Raw genomic sequence first — 25,964 nt, forward strand, 5'->3', positions numbered from 1 at the left:
CTACTGTCTTCCTCTTGTATCCAGCACTGTGAATGATCCCTTACCGACTATAATTCTTTCCCAATAATCATTACTCCCCTCTTCTCACTAACTACTTCTTCTCATCCCTGAATAAAGATGTTTCTCAAAGTTCTTTCCTGAGTCTTCCTGTCATACTCCTATTCTCTTGTTGGTGATTCCATCTATACTCAGTGTTTCAAATTCTTCTAATTACAAAAATGACAACAGCCAACACTGTATGCAGTAATCCCAGCACTTTGGGAGGCCGAGACGGGCGGATCACGAGGTCACAAGATCAAGACCATCCTGGCTAACACGGTGAAACCCCGTCTCTACTAAAAAATACCAAAAACTAGCCGGGCGAGGTGGCGGGCGCCTGTAGTCCCAGCTACTCCGGAGGCTGAAGCAGGAGAATGGCGTGAACTCGGGAGGCGGAGCTTGCAGTGAGCCAAGATCGCGCCACTGCACTCCAGCCTGGGCAGCAGAGCAAGACTCCGTCTCAGAAAATAATAATAATAATAATAATTTTAAAATAGGCTTTGGGATCAGGGATACTTAAATTTGAATCCCAGTTCCAGTATGTTTTGGCACTATGACCTAGAACTTAACCTGAGTTCCAGTTTTCTAATCTGAAATATGAGGATAATAAGAATAACTGCCCTAAAATATATTAAGGGCTAAATGAAATAATATATGTTTAACAATTTGTAATCACCTAGTATTTGTATAAAGCATTATTCTATTTCTAAAATGTGCATGGTCCTTTCCATAACATTTTATAAAATGTATAAAAGGGGAAGTCATGTCTAGTAAAAGCTTGGAAGTTGATTTTGCAAGGCTATTCAGATAAAAGCATTTCTACAGTGAGTTGAAGATGTATAAAGAATATATATTATTTTATAATAACTTGACTTGGCTAAAAGATAGAAATTTAAAAATCTAGTTAAAATGTTGAAAACTTAGGCTGGGCACTGTGGCTCATGCCTGTAATCCCAGCACTTTGGGAGGCCGAGGGGTGCAGATCATGAGGTCAGGAGATCGAGACCATCCTGGCCAACGTGGTGAAACCCCGTCTCTACTAAAAATACAAAAAGTAGCTGGGAGTGGTGGTGCATGCCTGTAGTCCCAGCTACTTGGGAGGCTGAGGCAGGAGAATCGCTTGTACCCAGGAGGTGGAAGTTGCAGTGAGCTGAGATGGTGCCACTGCACTCCAGCCTGGCAATAGAGTGAGACTCTGTCTCAAAAAAAAAAAAAAAAAGTGAAAGCTACTAATTATTGCATGGCATCCATTCTCCCCTTTTTCTTTTAGTGGTAGCCTTGTCCCTTATCTAGAAACTGCATTTACTAACCTCCCTTGCAATTAGTCATGGCCAGGTAAAATACCAGTGGAATGTGTTTGCGTCGATAGAAAGTGAAAGACAATGTGCGTCTTTTTGGGTGTTTTATTAGCCAGGAAACATTGTGTGTGTGCCTACTTGTTCTATTTAGCCCTTCCCCTGGACTGGAATGTGGACATGATCATGTTCTTAGTTTCAGCTATGCAGTCGTGTACAACACCCAAAGAGATCCAAAATACACATAAGAGAAAAAGACCCTGGGTAGTTAAGTGACCACATGGAGCACAGTCTGTTTCAATCACTTTGAAGCTATTACATGAGATACAAATTAACATGGATTTTATTTAAGCTATTGTATTTTGGAGATTTTAGGTTTCACCAGTTTCACTAACTAACTCATTCCCTGTTTGCCCATATCAATTTACTTTAAAAGTAGAAATTAGCTATCCTGTTTTTGTAACTAAATATAAAATGATGAATAATTAATACAGCTATTATACTATCTCCTTTAAATACAGTTTTCTCTGGCAGGCCCCTGATAGAAGCTGGAACACTATGAGAGCCTAAAGGAGCTCTGGAGTTTCCAAAGTGCAGGTGTTTTGTTTTGACAGATGCGTAAACTAGAGAGAAGACAAGAGATATGTTGCTCAGAAAACTAAGGAGGCTGACTCGAAGGATTATTACCCAAGAAGATAATCTTTCCACTTCATGTCAGCAGTAGTACCCTCAGGCAGAGTAAAGAATTTTCTCGAGAAGCAGTTTTGATAAGCTCAAATTTTCTAAGAACTATTTAGTTGGTGACACAGAGCCCTGCACCATAGAACTTGGAAAATTGATCTCTAATTTGGATAATCTGTGAGCAAGATCAAGCCTTCCATCATAAAATCAGCTTAACAAGGTCCCTCCAGGTTTTTACATTTGAGCAAAATTACCTTCCAAAATGAGCCTGCTAATGTGAGATGTCTGAAGAATTTAGTCCTAGACAAATAAATTAAGAGATCTAATAAATGACATGATTTACTATAATTGATCTGAATCAGTACCACAAACTTTTTTGTAAAGTGTCATATAATGTTAGACTTTGAAGCCCATAGTGTCTCTGTCTTAACTCAAATTTGCCACTGGAGCACATAAACAGCAATAAAGTGATTCTGATTTTTAAATAAGCATGGCCGTGTTCCAATAAAACTTTATTTTGGACATTGAGATTTGATTTTCATATATTAGGTTGCACAAAAGTAATTGTGGTTTTTGCCATTGAAGTAATGGCGAAAACCACAACTACTTTGCACCAACCTAATAATTTTCACGTCATGAAGTACTTTTTTTTCTTATGATTTTTCCCCCAACCAAATAAATGTAGAAACCATTCTTACCTTTCAAGTGGTGGGCCATACTAAGCCAAAGGCCAGAGTTAGTTCATGTACCATAGTTTGCTGAAAAAAATATCTAGAAGACATGAGTGACATTGATAATCGTCTTAGTCTGTGTTGCTATAACAGAATACCTGAGGCTGCGAAGTTAATGAGGAAGAGAGTTTTGCTTAGCTCATGATTCTGCAGATTGCACAAGAAGCATGACTGTAGTATTTACTTGGTTTCTGGTGAGGGCTTTTGTGATGCATCAAAACATAACAAAGAAGATCAAAAGGTGAGTGAAAATGTGCAAAGATGCAAAATCCAAGGGATGCCCTGGCTTTCTAAAAACCCACTCTTAAGGGAACTAATTCATTTCCTCAAAAACTAACCCAGCCTTTCCAGAGCAAGACACCAAGCCATTCATGAGAATCTGGCCCCATGAACCAAACACCTCCAACTAGGCCTCATCATCCAAAACTAGTACATTGGGGTTCACATGAGGTTTGGTAGTGATATAAACCCTGATCCCCCTTTGCTGGGAACCATGGCAATAATTTAAGGCCATGTAAGAAGCATAATCTAATTGCTGTTGCAGGATAACTTTCAACTAGCCCCTCTGTTATGGACTAAAGCCCTAATCCTCAGTGTAGCTATGTTTGGAGATGGGGCCTCTAAAGAAATACAGTCATCCCTTAGTATATGCAGGGGATTGGTTCCAGGACTGCCTGCTGAGTATACCAAAGCTGTGCATACTCAAGTCCAGCAATCAGCTGTGCAGAATCCATGTATATGAAAAGTTGGCCCTCTACACGGGTTTTGCATGGGAGAATATTATTATTATTATTATTATTTTTGGAGACCGAGTCTCACTCTGTCACCCAGGCTGGAGTGCAGTTGTCTGATCTCGGCTCACTGCAACCTCTGCCTCCTGGGTTCAAGCAATTCTCCTGCCTCAGCCTCCCAAGTAGCTGGGACTACAGGCACGTGCCACTATACCCCGCTACTTTTTTGTATTTGTATTTTTTGTATTGACTGGGTTTCACTATGTTAGCCAGGATGGTCTCAATCTCCTGACTACGTGATCCGCCCACCTCAGCCTCCCAAAGTGCTGGAATTACAGGTGAGAGCCACTGTGCCGGCTGAGAATACTATATTTTCAATTCTTGTTTGGTTGAAAAAAGTCCCCTTATAAATGGACCCAAGCAGTTCACACCTGTGTTGTTGTGTTGTTCAAAGGTCAACTATAATTAAGGTTAAGTGAGATTATAAGAATGGGACCTTGATTTCAGAAGTTAGCACACAGGCTTGCTTGCTCTTTCTCTCTGTCTCTCCCCCAGCCTCTTCTCTCCCTTTCTCTGATCACAGAGGAAAGGCCATGAGAAAACTCAGCAGCTAGAAAGTAGCTCTCCAGAAGCCAGGGAAAGAGCCCTTAGTGGAAACCAAATTTGCTGGCACCTTGATCATGAACCTCTAGCCTCCAGATTGTGAGAAGTAAGTTTCTGTTGTTCAAGCCACCCAGCCTGTAGTATTTTCTTAAGGCAACCTGAGCAGACTACTACATATCTAACTACTGTTAAAATTATTTGGGAATTCATTATAAAGGAGAGGAACCTATTCTACATTTGAGAATTTGCTCCATCTAAGTCAAATTTCTGACCAAGCATTGGAGACTGCAACTAAAAATAACATCTAATAGCTTTCAGCTCAGTGAGATTGTAATAGTTTGTTCTCACATTGCCATATGGAAATACACGAGACTGAATAATTTATAAAGGAAAAAGGTTTAATTATAGTTCTGCGTGGCTGGGAAGTCCTCAGGAAACTTACAATCATGGCAGAAGGGGAAGAAGAGACAGGCGAGATAGGTGAGAGAGAGAAGGCACCCATAGGAGGAACTGTCAAACACTTACAAAACCATCAGATCTTGCGAGAACTCACTCACTATCATGAGAACAGTGTGGCGGAAAACACCCCTATGATCCAGTCACCTCCCACCAGGACCTGCCCTTGACACATGCAGATTATGGGGATTACAATTCAAGATGAGATTTGGGTGGGAACACGGGACCTAACTATATCAGAGATTAACTTGATATTCCTCCAGGTAAGGCAATACCTACTCAGATAAATTTATGTGGTCCACACAAAATATGTGTTATACATAACAGGATTAGAATATCTGAGAAAATATATCCCAATATACACATATTTATCATAATCTCACAGGAAATCCCCATTCCTTTCTATTGCATCAAATGCAAGCGAGTACAAGCCTTAACTCCATATTATATAACTCTAACTCAAACATTCACATTTTAATTTTTAAGTTCACCTAGTTGCCACAGAAACACTTGAGAGATAACAAAATCCTAAGCCCCACCAACCATCTGAGTGGATCCCCACTTGGCCAAGGGGACCCCAGAGCAACCTTGAAAACTGAGTTCTTGGCTACAATGGGATGGGAAGTCAGACACCCCTCCCTTACTATATGCCATTAGGCTTACTTCCCTAAGCACTAAACAGAAACCAGCCCTTTCAAAAGATTCCATCACTGATTTCAAGCAACCATCTGATGCTGCCCTTCTTCTACTAGCTGATGAGAGACCTCTGGCCACAGAGTTGTCATGGTCAGTCTATGGAGAATGTGCAGTAAGGGTTTTCATGTCCTCTTCTTCACTGCTTGATGTCAGAGGGCTGAAAACTGCACCCTCAGATCGTGCTAATGCTGCAATTTTTGTATGTAGGACCCACCAGGGGATGTGAAACTCAATTGCACATGTGCATGTTTCGCCTTTCATAAATACTCATGACTCCTCCTGGGGCTTATTGAATATACATATTCAATATTCAATATATTCAGTCACTCCACTCAGCATAAATTCCTGTTCCCTTTGCTCCTCCCTTGAAGTATCTGTTTCTGGCTTCTGGCTCAAGGCTGCCATATGCTTCCCAGGCTGTCAGAATGTCCATCCTGCAGGCTGCAGCTCTTTATGAAAAATGAAGCTCTCCTTTTCCAATTTATGAACCTCTTCTCTTGACACACTTCAAATTCAAGAAGTCTCAAATGAAACAAGTTTCAAAATATCATCCCATAACTCCATGTTTTCTATCTTATTTAATGGGATTCACCCAGAAACCAAAACCAAAAATCTAAGCTATAGCTGTATCTCTTCTTTATTACTTTTTATTTTTATTTATTTATTTATTTATTTGTATGTGAATAAGTTCTTTAGTGGTGATTTCTGAGATTGTGGTGCACCCATCACCCAAGCAGTGTACACTGTACCCAATGGATAGTCTTTTATTCATCACCCCACTTCCACCCTTTTCCCTCGAGTGCCCAAAATCCATTGTATCATTCTTATGCCTTTGCATCCTCATAGCTTAGCTCTCACTTATGAGTGAGAACATATGATGTTTGGTTTTTCATTCCTAAGTTACTTCACTTAGAATAATGGTCTCCAGTTCCATCCAAGTTTCTGCAAATACCATTATTTTGTTCCTTTGTATGGCTGAGTAGTATTCCATGGCACATATCTAGCTAGCTAGCTAGCTAGCTATTCATATGTATACATATATAGTAGTATTCCATGGTGCATATATATATATAATATTTATGTATATATATATACACACACACATGCACACACACACATACACATGCATACACATACATACCAAATTTTCTTTATCCACTCTCTGATTGATGGGCATTTAGGCTGGTTCCATGTTTTTGTAATTGTGAATTGTGCTGCTATACACATGCATGTGTAAGAGTCTTTTCATTTAATGACTTATTTTCCTCTTAGTAGATACCCAGGAGTAGGATTGATGAATCAAATGGTAAATCTACTTTTAGTTATTTAAGAAATCTCCACACTATTTTCCATAGTGGTTGTACTAGTTCACATTCCCACCAACACTGTAAAAGTGTTTCTTTTGCATCACATCTATGCCAAGGTCTATTATTTTCTGATTTTTTGATTATGGCCATTCTTGCAGGAGTAAGGTGGTATCACATTGTGGTTTTGATATGTGTTTCCCTGATCATTAGTGATGTTGAGTATTTTTCCATATGTTTGTTGGCCATTTGCATGTTTGTTGGCCATTCTTCTTTTGAGAATTGTCTATTCATGTCTTTAGCCCACTTTTTGATGGGATTGTTTGTTTTTTCCTTGCTCAGTTGCTTGAGTTGCTTGTGGATTCTGAATATTAGTCCTTTGTCAGAAGTATAGATTTTTAAGATTTTCTCTCACTCTGTGGGTTGCCTATGTACTCTGCTGGTTATTTCTTTTGCTGTACTGAAGCCTTTTAGTTTAATTAAATTCCATCTATTTATCTTTGTTTTTGTTGCATATGCTTTTGGGTTCTTTGTCATAAAGTCTTTGCCTAAACCTAAGTCTAGAAGGTTTTTTCCACTGTTATCTTCTAGAATTTTTATGGTTTCAGCTTTTAGATTTAAGCCTTTTTCCATTTTGAGTTGATTTTTGCATTAGGTGAGAGATGAGGATCCAGTTTCATTCTCCTACATGTGGCTTGCAAATTATGCCAGCACCATTTGTTGAATAGGGTGTCCTTTACCCACTTTATGTTTTTGTTTGCTTTGTCAAAGATCACTTGGCTGTAAATATTTGGCTTTATTTCTGGGTTCTCTATTCTGTTTCATTGGTCTATATGCCTAATTTTATACCAGTACCACACCGTTTTGGTGACTATGGCCTTATTGCATAGTTTGAAGTCAGGTAATGTGATGCCTCCAGATTTGTCCTTTTAACTTAATCTTACTTTGACTATGTGGGCTCTTTTTTTGGTTACATATGAATTTTAGGATTTTTTTTCTAGTTCTGTGAAGAATGATGGTGACATTTTGATGGGAATTGTGTTGAAATTGCAGATTGCTTTTAGCAGTGTGATCATTTTCACAATATTGATTCTACCCATCCATGCATATGGGATGTGTTTCCATTTGTGTCATCTATGGTTTCTTTCAGCAGTGTTTTATAGTTTTTCTTATAGAGGTCTTTTACCTCCTTGGTTAGGTGGGTTCCTAAGTGTTTTACTTTTTATTTTTGCAGCTATTGTAAAAGAAGTTAAGTTATTGATTTGATTCTCAGCTTGGTAGCTCTTTCTGTATAGCAGTGCTACTGATTTGTGAACATTGATTTTGTATCCTGAAACTTTGCTGAATTTATTTAACAGTTTTAGGAGCTTTTTGGATGACTCTTTAGGGTTTTCCAGGTACACAATCATATCATCAGAAAACAGCAACGGTTTGAGTTCTCTTTACTGATTTGGATGCCCTTTAGTTCTTTCTCTTGTCTGATTGCTTTGGTTAGGACTTACAGTACTATTGATATAGGAGTTAAATAGAAATTATTTAGGCAGATAGTGAGGGTAAGAGAGTCCTCAGTAAGGTTTTCCTTTGAATGAAAAGCAGCCCCTAAATTATTTCTTTTTTAACAAAGAGCAACCTGATAAGTTGAGCTGCAGACATAGATAAGCAAGCTGGAAGCTTGCATGGGTGAATGCCAGCAGCTGCACCAATAGAAAAAGGCTACCTGGGGGCTAGGCATGTTGAACATAGTGGCTAGGCATGTTGAACATAGTGGCTCCATCTGCCCTTTTCTTTGTCAACCACATGTACAGTAAGGAATAGACAACATGGCACTGGCCAGGTAGGGAACACAACTGCATAATAAAAGATTAGGATGGGGTGGCCAGGTTATTTGCGCACTGTATAAATGGCACACCTTGTCCAACCAATCTTTAGACCCTATGTAAATCAGGCACTGCCTCTTCAAGCAAGTCTATAAAGCTCCATGCACTTTGCTGTGGACTGGAAGACCCACTTGGGAGCCCTTCTCTCTCTGCAGGAGAGAAAGCTATTCTCTTTTTCTCTTTCTTTTGCCTATTGAACCTCCACTCTTAAACTCACTATGTGTCTGCATCTGATTTCCATGGCACGAGACAACGAATGTTGGATGTTTACCCCAATGATTCTGCTTCACTGTGTTGAATAGAAGTGGTGAAAGTAGGCATCTTTGTCTTGTTCCAGTTCTCAGGGGGAATGCTTTTGATATGGTTTGGCTGTATCCCTACCCAACTCTCATCCTGAATTGTAGCTCCCATAATGCCCACATGTGGGAGGGACCCGGTGGGAGCTAAGTGAATCATGGGGTGGGTCTTTCCTATGCTATTCTCATGATAGTGAATAAGTCTAACAAGATCTGATGGTTTCATAAAAGGAAGTTTCCCTGTATGGCTCTCTTTTCTTGTCCACTGCCATGTGAGATGTGTCTTTCACCTTCTACCACGAGTATGAGGCCTCTCCAGCCATGTGGAACTATGAGTCCATTAAACCTTTCTTTTGTAAATTGCCCAATCTCCAGTATGTCTTTATCAGCAGCATGGGAACAGACTAATACAGTAAGTTGGTACCAGTAGAATGTGGCACTGTTGAAAAGATACCCAAAAATGTGAAAAAAAACTTTGGAATTGGGTAACAGGTAGAGGTTGGAACAGTTTGGAGGACTGAGAAGAAGACAGGAAAATGTGGGAAAGTTTGGAACTCCCTAAAGACTTGTTGAATGGCTTTGACCAAAATGCTAATAATGATATGGACAATGAAATTCAATCTGAGGTGGTCTCAGATGGAGATGAGGAATTTGTTGGGAACTGGAACAAAGGTGACTCTTGTTATGTTTTAGCAAAGAGACTGGCAGCATTTTGACCCTGCACTAGAGATTTGTGGAACGTTGAACTTGAGAGAGATGATTTAGGATATCTGACAGAAGAAATTTCTGAGCAGCAAAGTGTTCAAGAGGTGACTTGGGTGCTGTTAAAGGCATTCAGTTTTATAAATGAAGCAGAGCACAAACGTTTGGAAAATTTGCAGCCTGACAATGTGATAGCAAAGAAAATCCCACTTTCTGAAAAGAAATTTAAGCCAGCTGCAGAAATGTACATAATTTACATAAATAATGAGACACTAATCCCCAAGACAGTGGGGAAAATGTCTCCAGGGCATGGTCTTCATGACAGCTGCAACCATCACAGGCCCAGGGGCCTAGGAGGAAAAAGTGGTACTGTGGGCCAGGCACGGGGTTCCCATGCTGTGTGCAGCCTAGGGACTTGGGCCCTGTGTCCCAGTGGCTCCAGCCATGGCTGAAAGGGGCCAGTGTAGAGCTTGGGCCATGGCTTCAAAGGGTGCAACCCCCAAGACTTGGCAGCTTCCACATGGTGTTGAGCCTACCAGTGCCCAAAAGTCAGGAATTGAGGTTTGGGAACCTCCACCTAGATTTCAGAGGATGTATGGAAACACCTGGATATCCAGAAAGAAGTTTGCTGCAGGGGCAGGCATTCATAGAAAACCTCTGTGGGGGCTGCGCAGAGAGGAAATGTGGGGTGGGTGCCTCCACACACAGTCCCCACTGGGGCACTGCCCAGTGCTGCTGTGAGAAGAGGGCCACTGTCCTCTAAACCCTAGAATAGTAGATCCACTAACAGCATGCACTGTGCACCTGGAAAGGCACAGACAATGCTATTCTGTGAAAGCAGCCAGGAGGGAGGCTGTACCCTGCAAAGTCACAGGGGCAGAGCTGCCCAAGACCATGGGAACCCACCTCTTGCATCAGCATGAGCTGGATGTGAGACATGGAATCAAAAGAGATCATTTTGGAGCTTTAATATTTGACTGCTCTGCTTGATTTTGGACTTGCATGGGGCCTGTAGCCATTTTGTTTTGGCCCATTTCTCCATTTGGAACAGGTGTATTTACCCAATGCCTGTAACCCCATGTTTCTAGGAAATAACTAACTTGCTTTTGATTTTACAGGCTCATAGGTGGCAGGGACTTGCCTTGTCTTAGATGAGACTTTGGACTGTGGACTTTTTAGTTAATGCTGAAATGAGTTAAGACTCTGGGATACTGTTGAAAAGGCATGATTGGCTTTGAAATGTAAAGACATGAGATTTGGGAGGGACCAGGGCAGGATGATATGGTTTGGTTGTGTCCCCACCTAAATCCATCTTGAATTGTAGCTCGTAGAATTCCCAAGTGTTGTGGGGGAGACCCAGCAGGAGATAATGGAATCATAGGGGTGGGTCTTTTCCATGCTATTCTTGTGACAGTGAATAAGTATGATGGGATCAGAGGTTTTATAATGGGGAGTTTCCCTCTTGTCTGCCACCATGTGAGATGTGCCTTTCACCTTCTACCATGATTTTGGGGCCTCCCCAGCAATGTGGAACTGCGTGAGTCCATTAAACCTCTTTCTTTTGTAAATTGCCCAATCTTGGGTATGTCTTTATCAGCAGCATGAGAATAGACTAATACAGCTTTCAACCTTTCCCCATTCAGTATAATGTTAGCTGCGGTTTTGTCATAGATGGCTTTCATTACATTAAATTATGCCCTTTCTATGCTGATTTTGCTGAGGGTTTTAATTATAAGGGGATGCTGGATTTTATCAAAGGCTTTCTCTGCATCAGTTGAGATGATCGTGTGATTTTTGTTTTTAATTCTGTTTATGTGTTGTGTCACATTTATTGACTTGCAAATGTTAAACCATCCCTGCATCCCTGGTATGAAACCTACTTGATCATGGTGAATTGTCTTTTTGATAATTGCTGCTGGATTTGGATAGCTAGTGTTTTGTTAAGGATTTCTGCATCTATGTTCATCAGGGATATTGATGTGTAGTTTTCTTTTTTTGTCATGTCCTTTCCTGTTTTTGGTGTTAGGATGATATTGGCTTCATAGAATGATGTAGGGAGTATTTCTTCTTTCTATATCTTTTGGAATAGTGTCAATATGATTGGTACCAATTCTTCTTTGAATGTCTGATATAATTCAGCTGTTAATCTGTCTGTTCCAGGACTTTTTTTGTTGGTAACTTTATCATTACCATTTCAATCTCACTGCTTGTTATTGGTCTGTTCAGAGTTTCTCTTACTTCCTGGTTTAATCTAGGAGAGTTTTATATTTCCAGGATTTTATCTCTTTCCTCTAGGTTTTCTAGTTTATTTGCATAAAGGTGTTCAAGTAGCCTTGAATGATCTTTTGTATTTCTGTGGTATCAGTTGAAATATCTCCTGTTTTGTTTCTAATTGAGCTTATTTGTATATTCTCTCTTCTTTTCTTGGTTAATCTTCCTAAATGGTCTATCAATTGTATTTGTATTTTCCAAGAACCAGTTCTTTATTTCATTTATCTTTTGTATTGTTGTGTTTGCATGTTTAAATTGCATTTAGTTCTGCTTTGATCTTGGTTATTTCTTTTCTTCTGCTGGGCTTGGATTTGATTTGTTCTTGTTTCTCTAGTTCCTTGAGGTGTGAACTTAGATTGTATATTTGTGCTCTTTCAGATTTTTGATATAGGCATTTAAGGCTATGAACTTTCCTCTTAACACTGCTTTTGTTGTATCCAAGAAGTTTTGACAGGCTGTGTCATTATTATCATTCAGTTCAAAGAATTTTTAATTTTCATCTTGATTTCATTGTTGACTCAGTGATCATTCAGGAGCAGATTATTTAATTTCCATGTATTTGCATCATTTTGAGGGTTCTTATTGGAATTGATTTCCAATTTTATTCCACTGTGGTCTGAAAGAGGACTTGATATAATTTTAATTTTCTTAAATTTGTTGAGACTTGCTTTGTGGCTTATCATACAGACTATCTTGGAGAATGTTCCATGTGCTGATGAATAGAATGTATATTCTGCAGTTTTGGGGTAGAATGTTTTATGAATATTTGTTAAGTCTATTTGTTCTAGGGTATAGTTTAAGTCCATTTGTTTCTTTGTGGACCTTCTGTCTTGATGACCTGTCTAGTACTGTCAGTGGAGTATTGAAGTCCCCCACTATTACTGTGTTGCCCTTTTTAAACTCCTATGTGTCAGTTAAAGACAGGCTTTTTCCATCTAGTGAATCCACCATTCCCCAGGGCCTTAGAGTCCTACCTTAGATGGGAAAACTAGACCATCAGAGATGGCCAATTGCTCCTTCATATTTCAGTCCAGATGCATGGGGCCCAGAAAATGTAGTCCAATTATTTGACAAGAAGAGAAAAACGGTGGTTTTGGGGAGTTCTAGAAATCTTTGCCTTCAGATTACAGAAGATAGCTTTTATCTTCTGTACTATATTTTAAAGTTTAAATGGTATTGATGATATTGTTAGCAATGTCTTTATTTTTTCATGCCATTCTATTTTATGTATAACAAAGAACTTTACTGTTACTTTTCTTGCCTTTCTCATCTGCTGTTTTCAATGTTCAGTTTATTATTGTTGTTGTTATGATATAATTTTTTTACACAACTATTTTCTCTAAATAGCTTCAGTACTTATCAGCAATTCTTAAACTTTCCCAGCCTTGAGTTCTGGATCTTGATTAATCTTTCTGTCTTCTGAAGAAGATTATTGGATGGTTTTGTCATGAAACTTAAAAAAAAGTAATTAGTTTTATGTTCTCTAAATGTTTGGTGATATAAGAAAGTATTTCTCTCATCTTTACACATTCTCCTAACTTTTGCCTAAGTAAGAAAGTATGTCTGTTGTTTTTACACATAAGTAACCATTTAAATGTGTATAAAATTCTTGGATTAAACTATTTCTCATCAAAACTTGTTGAAATTGTTCCATTGTCTTTCAACATTTGACATTCCACATGAGAAGTCTGAAACTTATCTGATTTTTTCGTCCTTTATAAATGTTCCTAATTTTTGGTTTACCTTTAAAATATTGCAATATTCCATGATATGTCTATGTTTGGATATATTGTGATTATCTTGGAGAAAACTATATTAGTCTATTCAGTTTGTAGACATAAGTCATTTTGGGTAAGGTTTAATGGGGCATTTCATAGCCATAATTATTTATTACATTTATTTTTAAGGTAATTAGATTTTTTCTGTTCTCGATGTCTATAATTTTGACTTTCACTGATTTCCTGGTCATTTTCCTGTTAATTCTTTGATATTGTGCATTTTTAACTCTGCTTATTTCTGCTTTCAATGTACGTTTCAATTCTGCCATTGCTTTATATGTTTCATTGCTTTCCTTTCCTATTTAAGGCAGACCCCTTTACATCTCTGTCTTTGTGGGTCTCTTTTTATGATTCCACAAACCTACTTCATAGAGGCTTCTTTTTCATAAAGTCATGTCCCTTTTCATTTTTGGTACACCATGCAAATGTTTTATAAAACCTCCATACCATTCTCATAGAAGTAATGTACACAAAACTTCTGCCTTGGAAGTTTCTAGACAAGGTTTCCCTTGTCTTATGGTAGGAAGAAGCCTTATAACTTATGTTTTTCTATTTAAAAAAGGAGAGATACATTCAGGTCCAGCTTTTCTCAATAGATAGGGAGGGTGAAATTTACTTGCCTCTTCATTCCAGCTGTTTCCATGTTAATAGCCTTCCTCTGTCAGAGGTAAAATCAAGGTCATCAGCCTTTAATTTTGTGCTGGTCTATTGAACTGAGGATGTATCTTCTTTTTCTTAGATGGTTCACTGACTTAGGAAGAGTGCATCGAAGTTTAAAGACCTTATTTGAGCAATGAAAAAGATGCTCTTATGCATGTACTGCTCCCAGAACTTCTCATGTAATATCCAGGAATATGTATAAAATTATATGTGTTTCTACATTTTTCTATGTTTTGGATTCCCAAGTGTAACATCCATATGAATGGAGAAACAAGTGTTGAAGCAAATGGTGGAAAGAGGAAGAATAGGCCAGAAATCTGGTACTTGTTTTCCAGAAATGCTGCCTGTTTCTGAGCTCAACAGCCTCCATAGCATGCAGTAAGACATAAACAATAGAATGGAATCACCATCTTTTCCTGTTGTTCTAGGTTCTGTTCTGTTTTAGAGGGGTTGACATATGGTGCATGGCTAAGAAGGGACATTTAATGGGGTCTCATCCATTGACATATGATCTTTGCTTGTCTTGAACTTGTGCTAGTGGAAATGTATTTAATGTATCTACAAAGGTATATTAATTGGAACTGGATAGTGCAGATAACAGACAAATTTAATAACTCAAGTGAAATTAATTTATATATGTAAGTAAAGTTTGAAAGCATTTCATTAATATTGTATCTTTAGGGCTTGACTTTATAATCAGCCTGCTCACTTAACAAACTAAAATTCAACATAAACTACAAATCTAGTACACTTTGCATTATACCATAGCAGCCACAAATTAATGAGTAATAAATAATGCTGTGAGCCAGTAGAAAATGATGATAGTAACAGAAGAAACATTTGCACTCACTATAACCATGGCTTTGCTGTACTTGATGAATATTATCATTCAGGAAAATTTTAAGGGATTTTAATAGTCAGTTCCTGCCAGTGATCAATAATGACCTCATTATTGCATGTGCTTACATTTTTGTGACATCAGAGGAAAGAAACATTGCAAAACCCAGAATTTTCCAAATTAATTGCTAAAGGTCTTCCAGTACAAACTCTTCCAACTACTGGCACATCAAACCCTTTTAACTAGTTCTAGAGCTAAAGTGAAAGCAGTAGTGTATTTAGGAAAAACAAAAAGAAAAACCTAGTATTCAGTTTTTAAGCAAAATCACCAAGACTTTAATGTAAACAGGTCCTTTAAAGAAACATACTATTCTCAAAGCTGTATCACTTTATATGGCCATATACTGGGATCTCACATATAAATGAATATATATAAGGAGAAATGCCACTTTTTCCTCCCCACTCTTGGACTAATGCTGTTTAACTTTTTTTTTTTTTTTTTTCCCCTGAGACATGGTCTCATTATGTTGTCCAGCCTGGAGTACAGTGGCACAATCTCAGCTCACCACAACCTCTGCCTCCTGAGCTCAAACCATCCTACTGCCTCAGCTTCCTGAGTAGCTGGGACTACAGGTGTGTGCCATCACGCCTGGTTAGTTTTTGTATTTCACGGAGAGATGGGGTATTGCCATGTTTCCCAGGCTGGTCTCAAACTCCTGAGCTCAAGTGATCTGCCTGTCTCAGCCTCGTAAAGTGCTAGGATTACAAGTGTGAGCCACTGTGCCCAGCCTGAGTAATTTTTGATGCATAATTTGACATGAAATTTCAGAAGGCCGGTAAGCCAACACTCCACCCCCATCCTAAAAAACGAAGGTAATCATTCCTGTTTAAAAGCCTCTGAAAATAATATTGATGTAAGTAGAGCAACATATAACTTCCTACCTAAGAAAATATAGCTGTTTTCATGTTCTCTCGTTAAAGAATCATTGTGGGCAGATAATGAGAAGCAGAGCCTAAGGAAAAGAATGGATAAATTGAGAGAAAGAGGAGACAAAATAATAGACTGGTCTTTGAAAGGATAAGCGTTGAAGAATCGATGAGTTATATTTGCAAGACAGTTAGTGATTGATTTTCGTATCTTTTAAAGGCTTGTCTACATTACAGAAACACATTGGACTAGAAGAGAAGGATGAGAGCCCTGATAAAAATTTAAGTATTATCCTGAGCCAGTCCTTAAGGGGAGCATGCTATGTAGCCCTGTTACATTGACAGTGTACATAAAGAATATCTATCTAAGCATCCTTCTAGGTATCATTTAGCAAATGTTGTTAGCAAGTTAAAAAATTGTGTCTAGGATCTGTGTCAGGAAATGCCTTTATTTGTATTAGCCTAGTCTTCTCTCTAGGATTATGTTACTTATGAGCGGAAGTTGTTCCACGTATTGTATACTTTTGTTTTCGTCTTAGTTCCCTTTCATAAGTGTTATATCAAAGTTCTGATGATTCATTGAATAATTATAAGTTGCAAAATTAAAATATTTAAAGGAAATTAAAAAGTTAATGCGATTTTTTATAAGACTCATATTCCTATATAAAACTGCAATTAATTATGGGATTGGGCAAAAATGCAAATTATTAAAAAACAAAAACTATCCAGGTGCGGTTGTTCATACCTGTAATCCCAACACTTTGGGAGGCTGAAGTGGGAGAATCACTTGAAGCCAGAAGTTTGAGACCAGTCTGGGAAACATAGCAAGACCCTGTGTCTACAAAAAAACTGATAAAAATTAACTAGTGTGATGGCCTGAGCCTGTAATCCCAGCTACTTGGAAGGCTGAAGCAGGAGGATCATTTGAGCCCAAGACGTCAAGGCTGCCATGAGCCAAGATTGCACCACTGCACTCCAACCTGGGTGACAGAGCGAGACTGTCTCAAAACTAAATAAATAAAGTAAAAACTCTCACCACTAGCACCACCAAAAAGGAGATCCCATAAGCTTTTTTAACATTTCCAAAACAAGGCTCTCTAAGCTTCTTTTTTTCTCATTCTAGAAAGCTAATGATAGAATTTTTTTTTTCCCCTGAAACCCTGTGGAAAATTTATTGTGTCCTGAATTTATTGTTGACAGCTATTCAAGACCTACAAGGTGAAGTTGAATTTTATACACTTGTTTGGAGTTCTGCTACCTCAAACGACTCTCTAAAAATCTTGCCAGATGTAAACTCTCATGTCATTGGCCACCTAAAGCCAAACACAGAGTATTGGATCTTTATCTCTGTCTTCAATGGAGTCCACAGCATCAACAGTGCAGGACTTCACGCAACCACTTGCGATGGGGGTGAGTCCAGATTCTAAAGGATATTTGCTTCAGAGATGTGAGTGAAATTGATTGATTCTTGCTGGGGTTGAGATCAGTCATCCCTCCATTATAAAATTTCCGGTGTAGGAGGGAGGCGGGTGGGGGCTGAAATACTTAAGTGCTCACTGTCGTCAGTAGCAGATCAATAAGCAGTCCCATTGAGACAGAAGCACAAGCTCTAATAATGAGATATCAGTCCAGTTTGTTCCTGTTCTTTTCAGTGTATACTTATTTTAGAGCTGAGTTCACATCAATAAATGGTGACATTTAGAAACATTTTTTTAAAGATTTGCCCTCAGAAGCAGTATGTTTTTCAAAACGACAGCCAAAAACAGTGAGAGCCCTCCCTGAGTCACCAGAAATGGTAGGTGGAAGTTCAGCCCCTGAGAAAAATTGCCTATGACTCATTTCTAAGCCAGTTAGCAAGGGGGAGGAAGCAAGGGAAGCAACTTGTGAATCTGAAATGTGTTTGGAATGGTCTTTCTAATCTTTTTGGCTTTATAAAGTCTCATTATAAACATTATAATATCATTACCTCCCAAGCAAGTGTTCCAGGTCATTAGCAGAGCTCTTTAAGTGTGGAACCCATTTCCCTTTGTGGTGCCAAAGGTCGGCACCTTTTGTTTATAAAATAGGGTAGATCACAAGGACAATTCTTCAACTAGTTAAGATGGGTTCTTATGATAAAAATAGGTCTTTGCATAGTTATTTCTGACATGCTTGAATAATTATGTAATTTAACGCTAAGCAAGATTTTTTTCTTATGTTAGATTTCATCATTACCTATGATAATCAACATTCAAAACCATTTACATAATGACAATATTGCATTATTGCTTCATATTGCTTGAGTTACAAGCTAGTAACATCAAATTATTTTTCATGTTCCACCAGCCTCATTGTATTTGAGTTTTATTTTTTGCTTAAGGAGCAAATTTTATTTCCTTCCCTCCCTCCCCTGCACCTTGAAGGTATAGAGTGAAGGCACGGAAAAAAGACAAAAAATAGATATGTGTTAGTGGTGCAGATGGGTGAATAATTTATCATCATATCCCACTGGTCACATAGTATTGAAGATTAGCACTATGCTGGTGGTATAAAGCATTTTACCACCAATTCTTATGGTTTCTAACTGAGAGTATAATAAGCCAATTTACAGAGGACTACAGACTGTGATAACTTCATCAGCGAAAAGCAGATAAGCAACGAACCCTTTGCTAAACCTAAATACTAATCTGCATTTAGCTTAACATGTGCTTTTTCAGAGACAGCTGGAGTTTATTCAGTTTCTTCCTTTAATTCTAGAGCCTCAGGGCATGCTTCCTCCAGAGGTTGTCATCATCAACAGTACAGCTGTACGTGTCATCTGGACATCTCCTTCAAACCCAAATGGTGTTGTCACTGAGTATTCTATCTATGTAAATAATAAGCTCTACAAGACTGGAATGAATATGCCTGGGTCGTTTATTCTGAGAGACCTGTCTCCCTTCACTGTCTATGACATTCAGGTTAGAATATTGCTTTTTGATGGTTAAGCTTATGGATATGTTAAATAAAACGTGCCAGGCTATGTCTTCAAGTGGATATCTTCTGTCTTGGTTACAGATTATTTCTTTGGTGGGGAAGGGAAAAGAGAGAAGGGAAATTGATCAGAATTAAATCTGTGTGCTGTAGGCAAACATGTGAGTCTCTGGAGAGAAGATAATGATAATACAGAAAACGATGGTGATGAGGATGGTGATGAAATTCTCACTGGCAAAATGAAGCTAATCATGTATTCTAAATAAATCTTGCTGAGCAGTTTACCTTTTCCCTGGATCTTTTACTGAAATCAAAATCAGAATCAGTTTATAAATGTGGAGATTTTTTTTCTCTTCCCATTTCTCCTATTTACTAATTTAATATCTCCAGAGAAGTTATGAAACTTCACTTGGTTTCAAATTCCTCTTTTGTAAGGGCAATGGACTAGATGACTTAACACATTCTAGCCACCTCTAGCATTCTGTGATTCTGAATGCAACAGGAAGACATAAATAAAAAATATAGCAGACAAAAAATATTAAAAGGTTTTATCTGAAGATGAAATAAATATATTTATTCATCACTCAAAAACTGTTCAATGTTCTCCGCATATGTGAGAGTAATTGTGGTTAAAATTTTTGCCGTTGGACTTCTTTAAGAATCTTATGAAGTCAGTGTACTCTGCCTTAGAAAAATATTTATGCACTTGTATGACAAAATTTAACACACAATTTTAGAAAGTGCACTGATCACTTGAAGTCAAATTCATAGGCTTCTTCAGGGGCTACTGGCCTTAAAGGTAGAAAAAATATAGGGACTACTAAGGCATATAAAACAAGGAACTTATCTTCACGGAATTGGAAATCTTGTTGGAGTACCAAGACATAAAAGATAGCAAGGCTAAATGTGCAAATGAGTGATGGAAAAAAAAAAATCAGAGTATTTCAGAAACCCAAGGTTTAGAGAAAGCTTGCAATTTACTAAATTTTTTAATGAACTATGCTACTTCTAAAATTCTTAAGAGCTTCATAAGATAATTTTCAGAAGATACTAAGCACAGAAACTTTTTATTGGTTCTATCTATTTAGTAGTACTACCTCATTCAGGTTTCCATCTCCTTTTCCTGACATTTGAGGTTAAGACATACATAATCATCTGGCTACAACCAACACTTTAGTCTCCCCTACTGTGACTCATAGACCTAGCTTCCTAAGAAAACCAAATAAAAATATCTTTGAATACAGGAGAAAGGTACATTAATTATTTTTCTTTTTTTTATTTAAATGTATTTTATTTTAAGTTCCGGGATACACGTTCAGGACTTGTAGATTTGTTACATAGGTAAACATATGCCATGGTGGTGTGCTGCACCTATCAACCCATCTACCAGGTATTAAGTTCCACATGCATTATTAGCTATTTATTGTGATGTTCTTCCTCCCCTGATGCCCCCACAACAGGCCCCAGTGTGTGGTGTTCCCTTCCCTGTGTCCATGTGTTCTCGGTGTACAGCTCCTACTTGTAAGTGAGAACATGTGATGTTTGCTTTTCTGTTCCTGTGTTAGTTTGCTGAGGATAATGGCTTCCAGCTCCATCCATGTCCCGGCAAAGGACATGATCTCATTCCTTTTTATGGCTGCATGGTATTCCATGGTGTACATGTACCACATTTTCTTTATTCAGTCTATAATTGATGGGCATTTGGGTTGATTCCATGTCATTGCTATTCTGCATAGTGCTGCAATGAACATATGCATGCATGTATCTTTATAATAGAATGATTTATATTTCTTTGGGTATATACCCAGTAATGGGATGGCTGGGTCTAATAGTATTTCTGGCCCTAGGTCTTTGAGAACTCACCACACTGTCTTTCACAATAGTTGAACTAATTTACATTCCCACCAACAGTGTAAAAGTCTTTCTATTTCTCCACAGCTTCACCAGCATCTGTTGTTTCTTGAGTTTTTAATAATCACCATTCTGACTGGCATGAAATGGTATCTCATTGTGGTTTTGCTGTGCATTTCTCTAATCATCAGTGATGTTGAGCTCTTTTTCATATGCTTGTTGGCCACATAAATTCTTCTTTGGAGAAGTGTCTGTTCATGTCCTTTACCTACTTTTTTAAATGGGTTTTTTTTTCTTGCAAATTTGTTTAAGTTTCTTATAGATTCTAGATATTAAACCTTTGTCAGATGTATAGATTGCAAAAATTTTCTCCCATTCTGTAGGTTGCCTGTTCACTCTCATGATAGTTTCTTTTGCTGTGCAGAAGCTCTCTAGTTTAATTAGATTCCATTTGTCAATTTTTGCTTTTATCATAATTGTTTTTGACATTTTTGTCATGAAATATTTGCCTGTGTCTATGTCCTGAATGGTATTGTCTAGGTTTTCTTCTAGGATTTTTATAGTTTTGGGCTTTACATTTAAGTCTTTAATCCATCTTGAGTTACTTTCTGTATAAGATGTAAGGAAGGTGCCCAGTTTCAATTTTCTGCATATGGCTAGCCAGTTTTTCCAGTACCATTTATTAAATAGGAAATCCTTTCCCCACTGCTTGTTTTTGTCAGTTTTGTTGAAGATCAGATAGTGGTAGATGCACAGTCTTCTTTCTGAGGTCTCTATTCTGTTCCCTTGGTCCATTTGTCTGTTTTTGTATCAGTACCATGCTGTTTTGGTTACTGTGGCCTTGTAGTATAGTCTAAAGTCAGGTAGTGTGATGCCTCCAGACTTGTTCTTTTTACTTATGATTGTTGTGGCTATACAGGCTCATTTTGGTTCCATATGAACTTTAAAGTAGTTTTTTCCAATTTCGTGAAGAATGTCAATGGTAGTTTAATGGGAATATCACTGAATCTGTTAATTACTTTGGGCAATATGGCCCTTTTCATGACATTTATTCTTCCTATCCATGGGCGTGGAATGTTTTTCCATTTGTTTGTGTCCTCTCTGATTTTCTTAAGCAGTGGTTTGTTTTCATTGCACACCATGATTCCCATAACCTACCTGAGATGTCTTAGCATGGAATATGTGGACTGATGTTTATGTTCATGATTCTTACAGTGAGTCCATGTATGCAGGTAGGCCATAGGCCAAATTATAAAACAGAAATCAAGCTCCAAATAAATTAGAAATATAGCTATATAAAAAAGGCTAACACAGGAAGGTGATGTAGGATTTGCTGTATTGTCTTCTTTTGACCCCTGTTCGAGAAAGCTCATTTTTCAAAAGACACCTTATTCATTTGCTTTATAAAGACTTGAAATACAACCTAGAAGTGAGAACATTGTGTGCTGTGCATGCATGTGCAGCTCAGCTCTCTAACTCTGGATTAAGAGTTAACGTTTAAAAGTGTTTAAGGCCTATTCTATGGGGAAGGCTTTATTTATACCACTACTGGTTTGAGTCAGGTATAAATAACTCAAACCACTAGGTATAAAGCTTCCTCTTCTGGTAGCCTGAAGAGAGTGGAAACAGATGAAGATGCAAAAGACCAAAGTAGAATCCAATAATAGAATTTTGTTATTAGTGACTAAGATATTGTTATTCCAGATTACTATATTTTTTGTGAAGCTTTTTGCAGTCCAAGAATACTGTACTTGATATAGCTATTGCATTTCTGAAAATTTGAACATCAAATTTCAGTGATTTTCATTATGATGTCAAAGGTGATTTGGTTTCATTTAAAATAAGCATTTAATTGGAATGCCTAATACTTTAGAATTAAGGCTTTCTATGCTAAGCCCATCTGTAAAATAGCTATTGATTTTAAAGCACATAACACACCCAAGTATCTACTTTTGTTTTTTCTGAGACAGTCTCACTCTTGTCACCCAGGTTGAAGTGCATTGGCATGATCTCAGCTCACTGCAACCTCTGCCTCATGGAATCAAGCAATTCTCATGCCTCAGCCTCCCAAGTACCTGGGATTCCAGGTGCCCACCACCACACCAGGTTATTTTTTGTGTGTATTTTTAGTAGAGACAGGGTTTCACCATGTTGACCAGGCTGGTCTCAAACTCCTGACCTCAGGTGATCCACCTGCCTCAGCTTTCCAAAGTGCTGGGATTACAGGTGTGAGCCACTTCACCCAGCCAAATATCTACTTTTTGAATAATCCCTTTATATGTCCCCTTTACAAATAAATAATCATTTCATTTTTATTCAGTTTTATCTCTTTTTAATATAAATATAGTAAGCTTTATATTTGTGTTTCATTCACATGTTATACAATATAGTTATAGCACTAGAAATAGGTCCCAAAATGGAGACTTGGAATGTTAACATTAGTAAAAATTTAAAAATATTGGCACATTTCTCTAACATTTGAGGTTAAAACATATATAATCATCTGGCTACTACCAGTAGCCATTGGTCATTTTCCTTTGACCAATGAATCAAACGAAATGTTTTCTGGAGAAATATTTGAATATACCTAAGTAGTTTAGAGCTTAAAGTTATGTTAACATTTAGATGAGAAGCCAATAGGGTACAGTGGAGAGCAACTCAGATATCCTAAATCGTACCAGCTTGACCATATTCCCTTTCTTCTCTGCAAATTTGTTTAAATGGAGTTATGAGGAATCAATACAATTATTTGTCCTTATTTCCATTATAATATTTGGCACATATTAGATACATAATAGATTCAGTTGAATTGATTCTGAGTTACTTCATTATGTATCATAGAATCAATTTTTTCCAATATGTATAAAGTTCATTTTCATTAATTATATTACAGCATTATATTTTAAGTTCATCTGCCTTTATTTCAGATTTAATTGGACATGCTTAGAATGTACACCCTTGATAGTTTTTAAATATCCACTATTAATACCTCAAAAGACAATATGGCATCAACAAGTAACACAACTCATACAGCATTATGAACATATCCCTCAACTAACATTTAGGTACACTAGTAATAAAATAGCATATCTACTAAATACAAGAATCCCATTTGCCTTTCTTCAACCATCAAAGGAACAATCAGATAATTGTTTCACATAGAAGCTCAGAATTAGTGTTTAAGATTCATTAGCACCTAGCTTGCCTTCTCCATTTATGTATTAGATACTCAAAGTAAATTAGCACTGTATAAAGTACAGTTCCTCTTAGGTTTATCCTTTAATTGAGAGCAAAATAATATTGATTTGTAGATGTTCCCAATCTTTTATATATTCATTTCTCTCTCTTCCCTCTTGGTTAATGCGTTCCTTTTGTGTTACTAATGCTTGATGAACCCCATTTCTAATCTTCAGTTATTCCACTCTCCTCAGTTTTTATTCAGATTAGGTGGCAGAATTAAAGGGATGAATGATGATTTTCTGCTGTGATTAAGGTAAAAATACAATTGCATCTGGAATAAATGGATATAAAATACCTCAGCCATATTGGAAGGCTTCTCTAGGCCTCATTTTTCTTCCACTAGACATTAGCATTTAGGCTATTTGTTTTACAGTGTCAAGACTTCCAGAAGATATCATCATTACACTGCTTAGTTATAGATTTAGAGAACAGTAAGCAGTGATAACCTATTATGTTTGCAAACTGTCACTTGGGCATCTTCCATTCCTTGACTATGCTCTGAGTAGATTAATGTATCTTTCTCTTTCTGAATAGTTGAAACCAGAGAGTAAACATCACCATTCCCATCACTAAATCAATTGTCTTGATCCCACTTCTGTACCCTCCTCTGAGTTCATTCCTTTGGAGTCAGTTAACATCAAAAATGAATATTGATTTAACCTCAAGATGTTATAGAGAACTATAAGAGATTCAGGTGAAATGAGGGAAGGTGGGATTCAGACTATTGTTAGTACGTATTTCAAAAATAGTTGCATTTATTTTTTTCTAAACTAATGTTTGCAGGTTGAAGTCTGCACAATATATGCCTGCGTGAAAAGCAATGGAACGCAAATCACCACTGTGGAAGATACTCCAAGTGATATACCAACACCCACAATTCGTGGCATCACTTCAAGGTAAAAAATTTTGTGTCAGTTAATCTAAGGAACTCTGATCAGAAGAAATGAAAATAAAAACCAAAGGTATCCTCTCAGCCATGACAATCTCATTTAATGGGTTCTTACAACTATGTGTGTAAATCAAATTTTTGATATTATTTCACAGATGTTAATCTTCACTGGACTTCCAATGACATTTAACCTTTAATTTCCCTGATTGCCCAGCCTCAGATTTTTTATTTAGTAACCTGTAAACAAATACTGGAAATACATGTCTCCTTATTTGAATGTGTCCTTTAGTGAATCCTTTTGCAAAGCATAATACACGCTTAATTGTAATGACTACCTTCTAACTTAATCTTTTTGGTTAAAAAAAAAACTGATTTATATACATCAGAGTGCCCTAAAGATAGAAATCTGTAAAATTAATAGGGCAGATAATGTTTAGATAACCATTATCAATTTTGTCAGCTTCTTTGTAGAATCACTTTATTTTTCTTTATTCTTTTGTTGCTGAGAAATGACCATAGTTTGAAAGCGAGTCTCTTTATAATTCATAATTAGTAACAACAATAATAATAATATTTGGTGTTGTTTCCAAAGCTGAAAATAAGATAGTAAATTGTTCATCTGTTTGTATCAACTTGAGGCTGGGAAAAGAAATCTTAGTGCTTTCACATTATACTTTTTGCTTAAGCCAAATGAATCACCCTCACCTATACATACAAACAACACACACACACACAAACACACACACACTGAAATAATCAGTCTATTATTAATGTTTCAATTCTGAAGGATTCCTCTATGGCATGTTGAAATTTCCAGATCTTAAATCGGTTAAAAAAAAAATAGCACTGGTTTTGGCAACCGATGGTTAAAATAATTAGAAAAACCCAACTAACAGGACTGTTAGCTGTTCTTGGCAATAATCATATCTTGTCTCCTTGAGTATATCTTCTCTCAAACACGTGATAGATAATGATCTAATTTTTGACATACTAATTAGTTTATAATCCCCCCAGCAGATATCTCTCAACCTATTCACAGTATTGTCTACTATGCAGGAAGGAAATAGTCACATAAATGGGCATTAGAGACCTTTATTCTTTTAGCAAACACATCTGTGGCCATAATAATATAGAAGGCAAAAGTAATA

The 25,964-nt window shown here is 37.4% G+C and overlaps 1 protein-coding gene across 1 annotated transcript in view; it reads left to right on the forward strand.

Annotated features, from left to right (window-relative positions):
• The window catches only part of USH2A (usherin), an 801,896-nt gene that overhangs the window by 559,079 nt on the left and 216,853 nt on the right, over positions 1-25,964 (forward strand). Inside the window, exons 44-46 of the mRNA XM_050780502.1 lie at positions 17,085-17,294; positions 18,621-18,823; positions 24,711-24,823. Of these exons, the coding sequence (XP_050636459.1) occupies positions 17,085-17,294; positions 18,621-18,823; positions 24,711-24,823 (526 nt within the window). The remainder of the gene's footprint in view (positions 1-17,084; positions 17,295-18,620; positions 18,824-24,710; positions 24,824-25,964) is intronic.

The sequence above is a fragment of the Macaca thibetana genome, chromosome 1 (genome assembly GCF_024542745.1).
Source record: "Macaca thibetana thibetana isolate TM-01 chromosome 1, ASM2454274v1, whole genome shotgun sequence".
In the NCBI taxonomy this organism is placed as follows: domain Eukaryota; kingdom Metazoa; phylum Chordata; class Mammalia; order Primates; family Cercopithecidae; genus Macaca; species Macaca thibetana.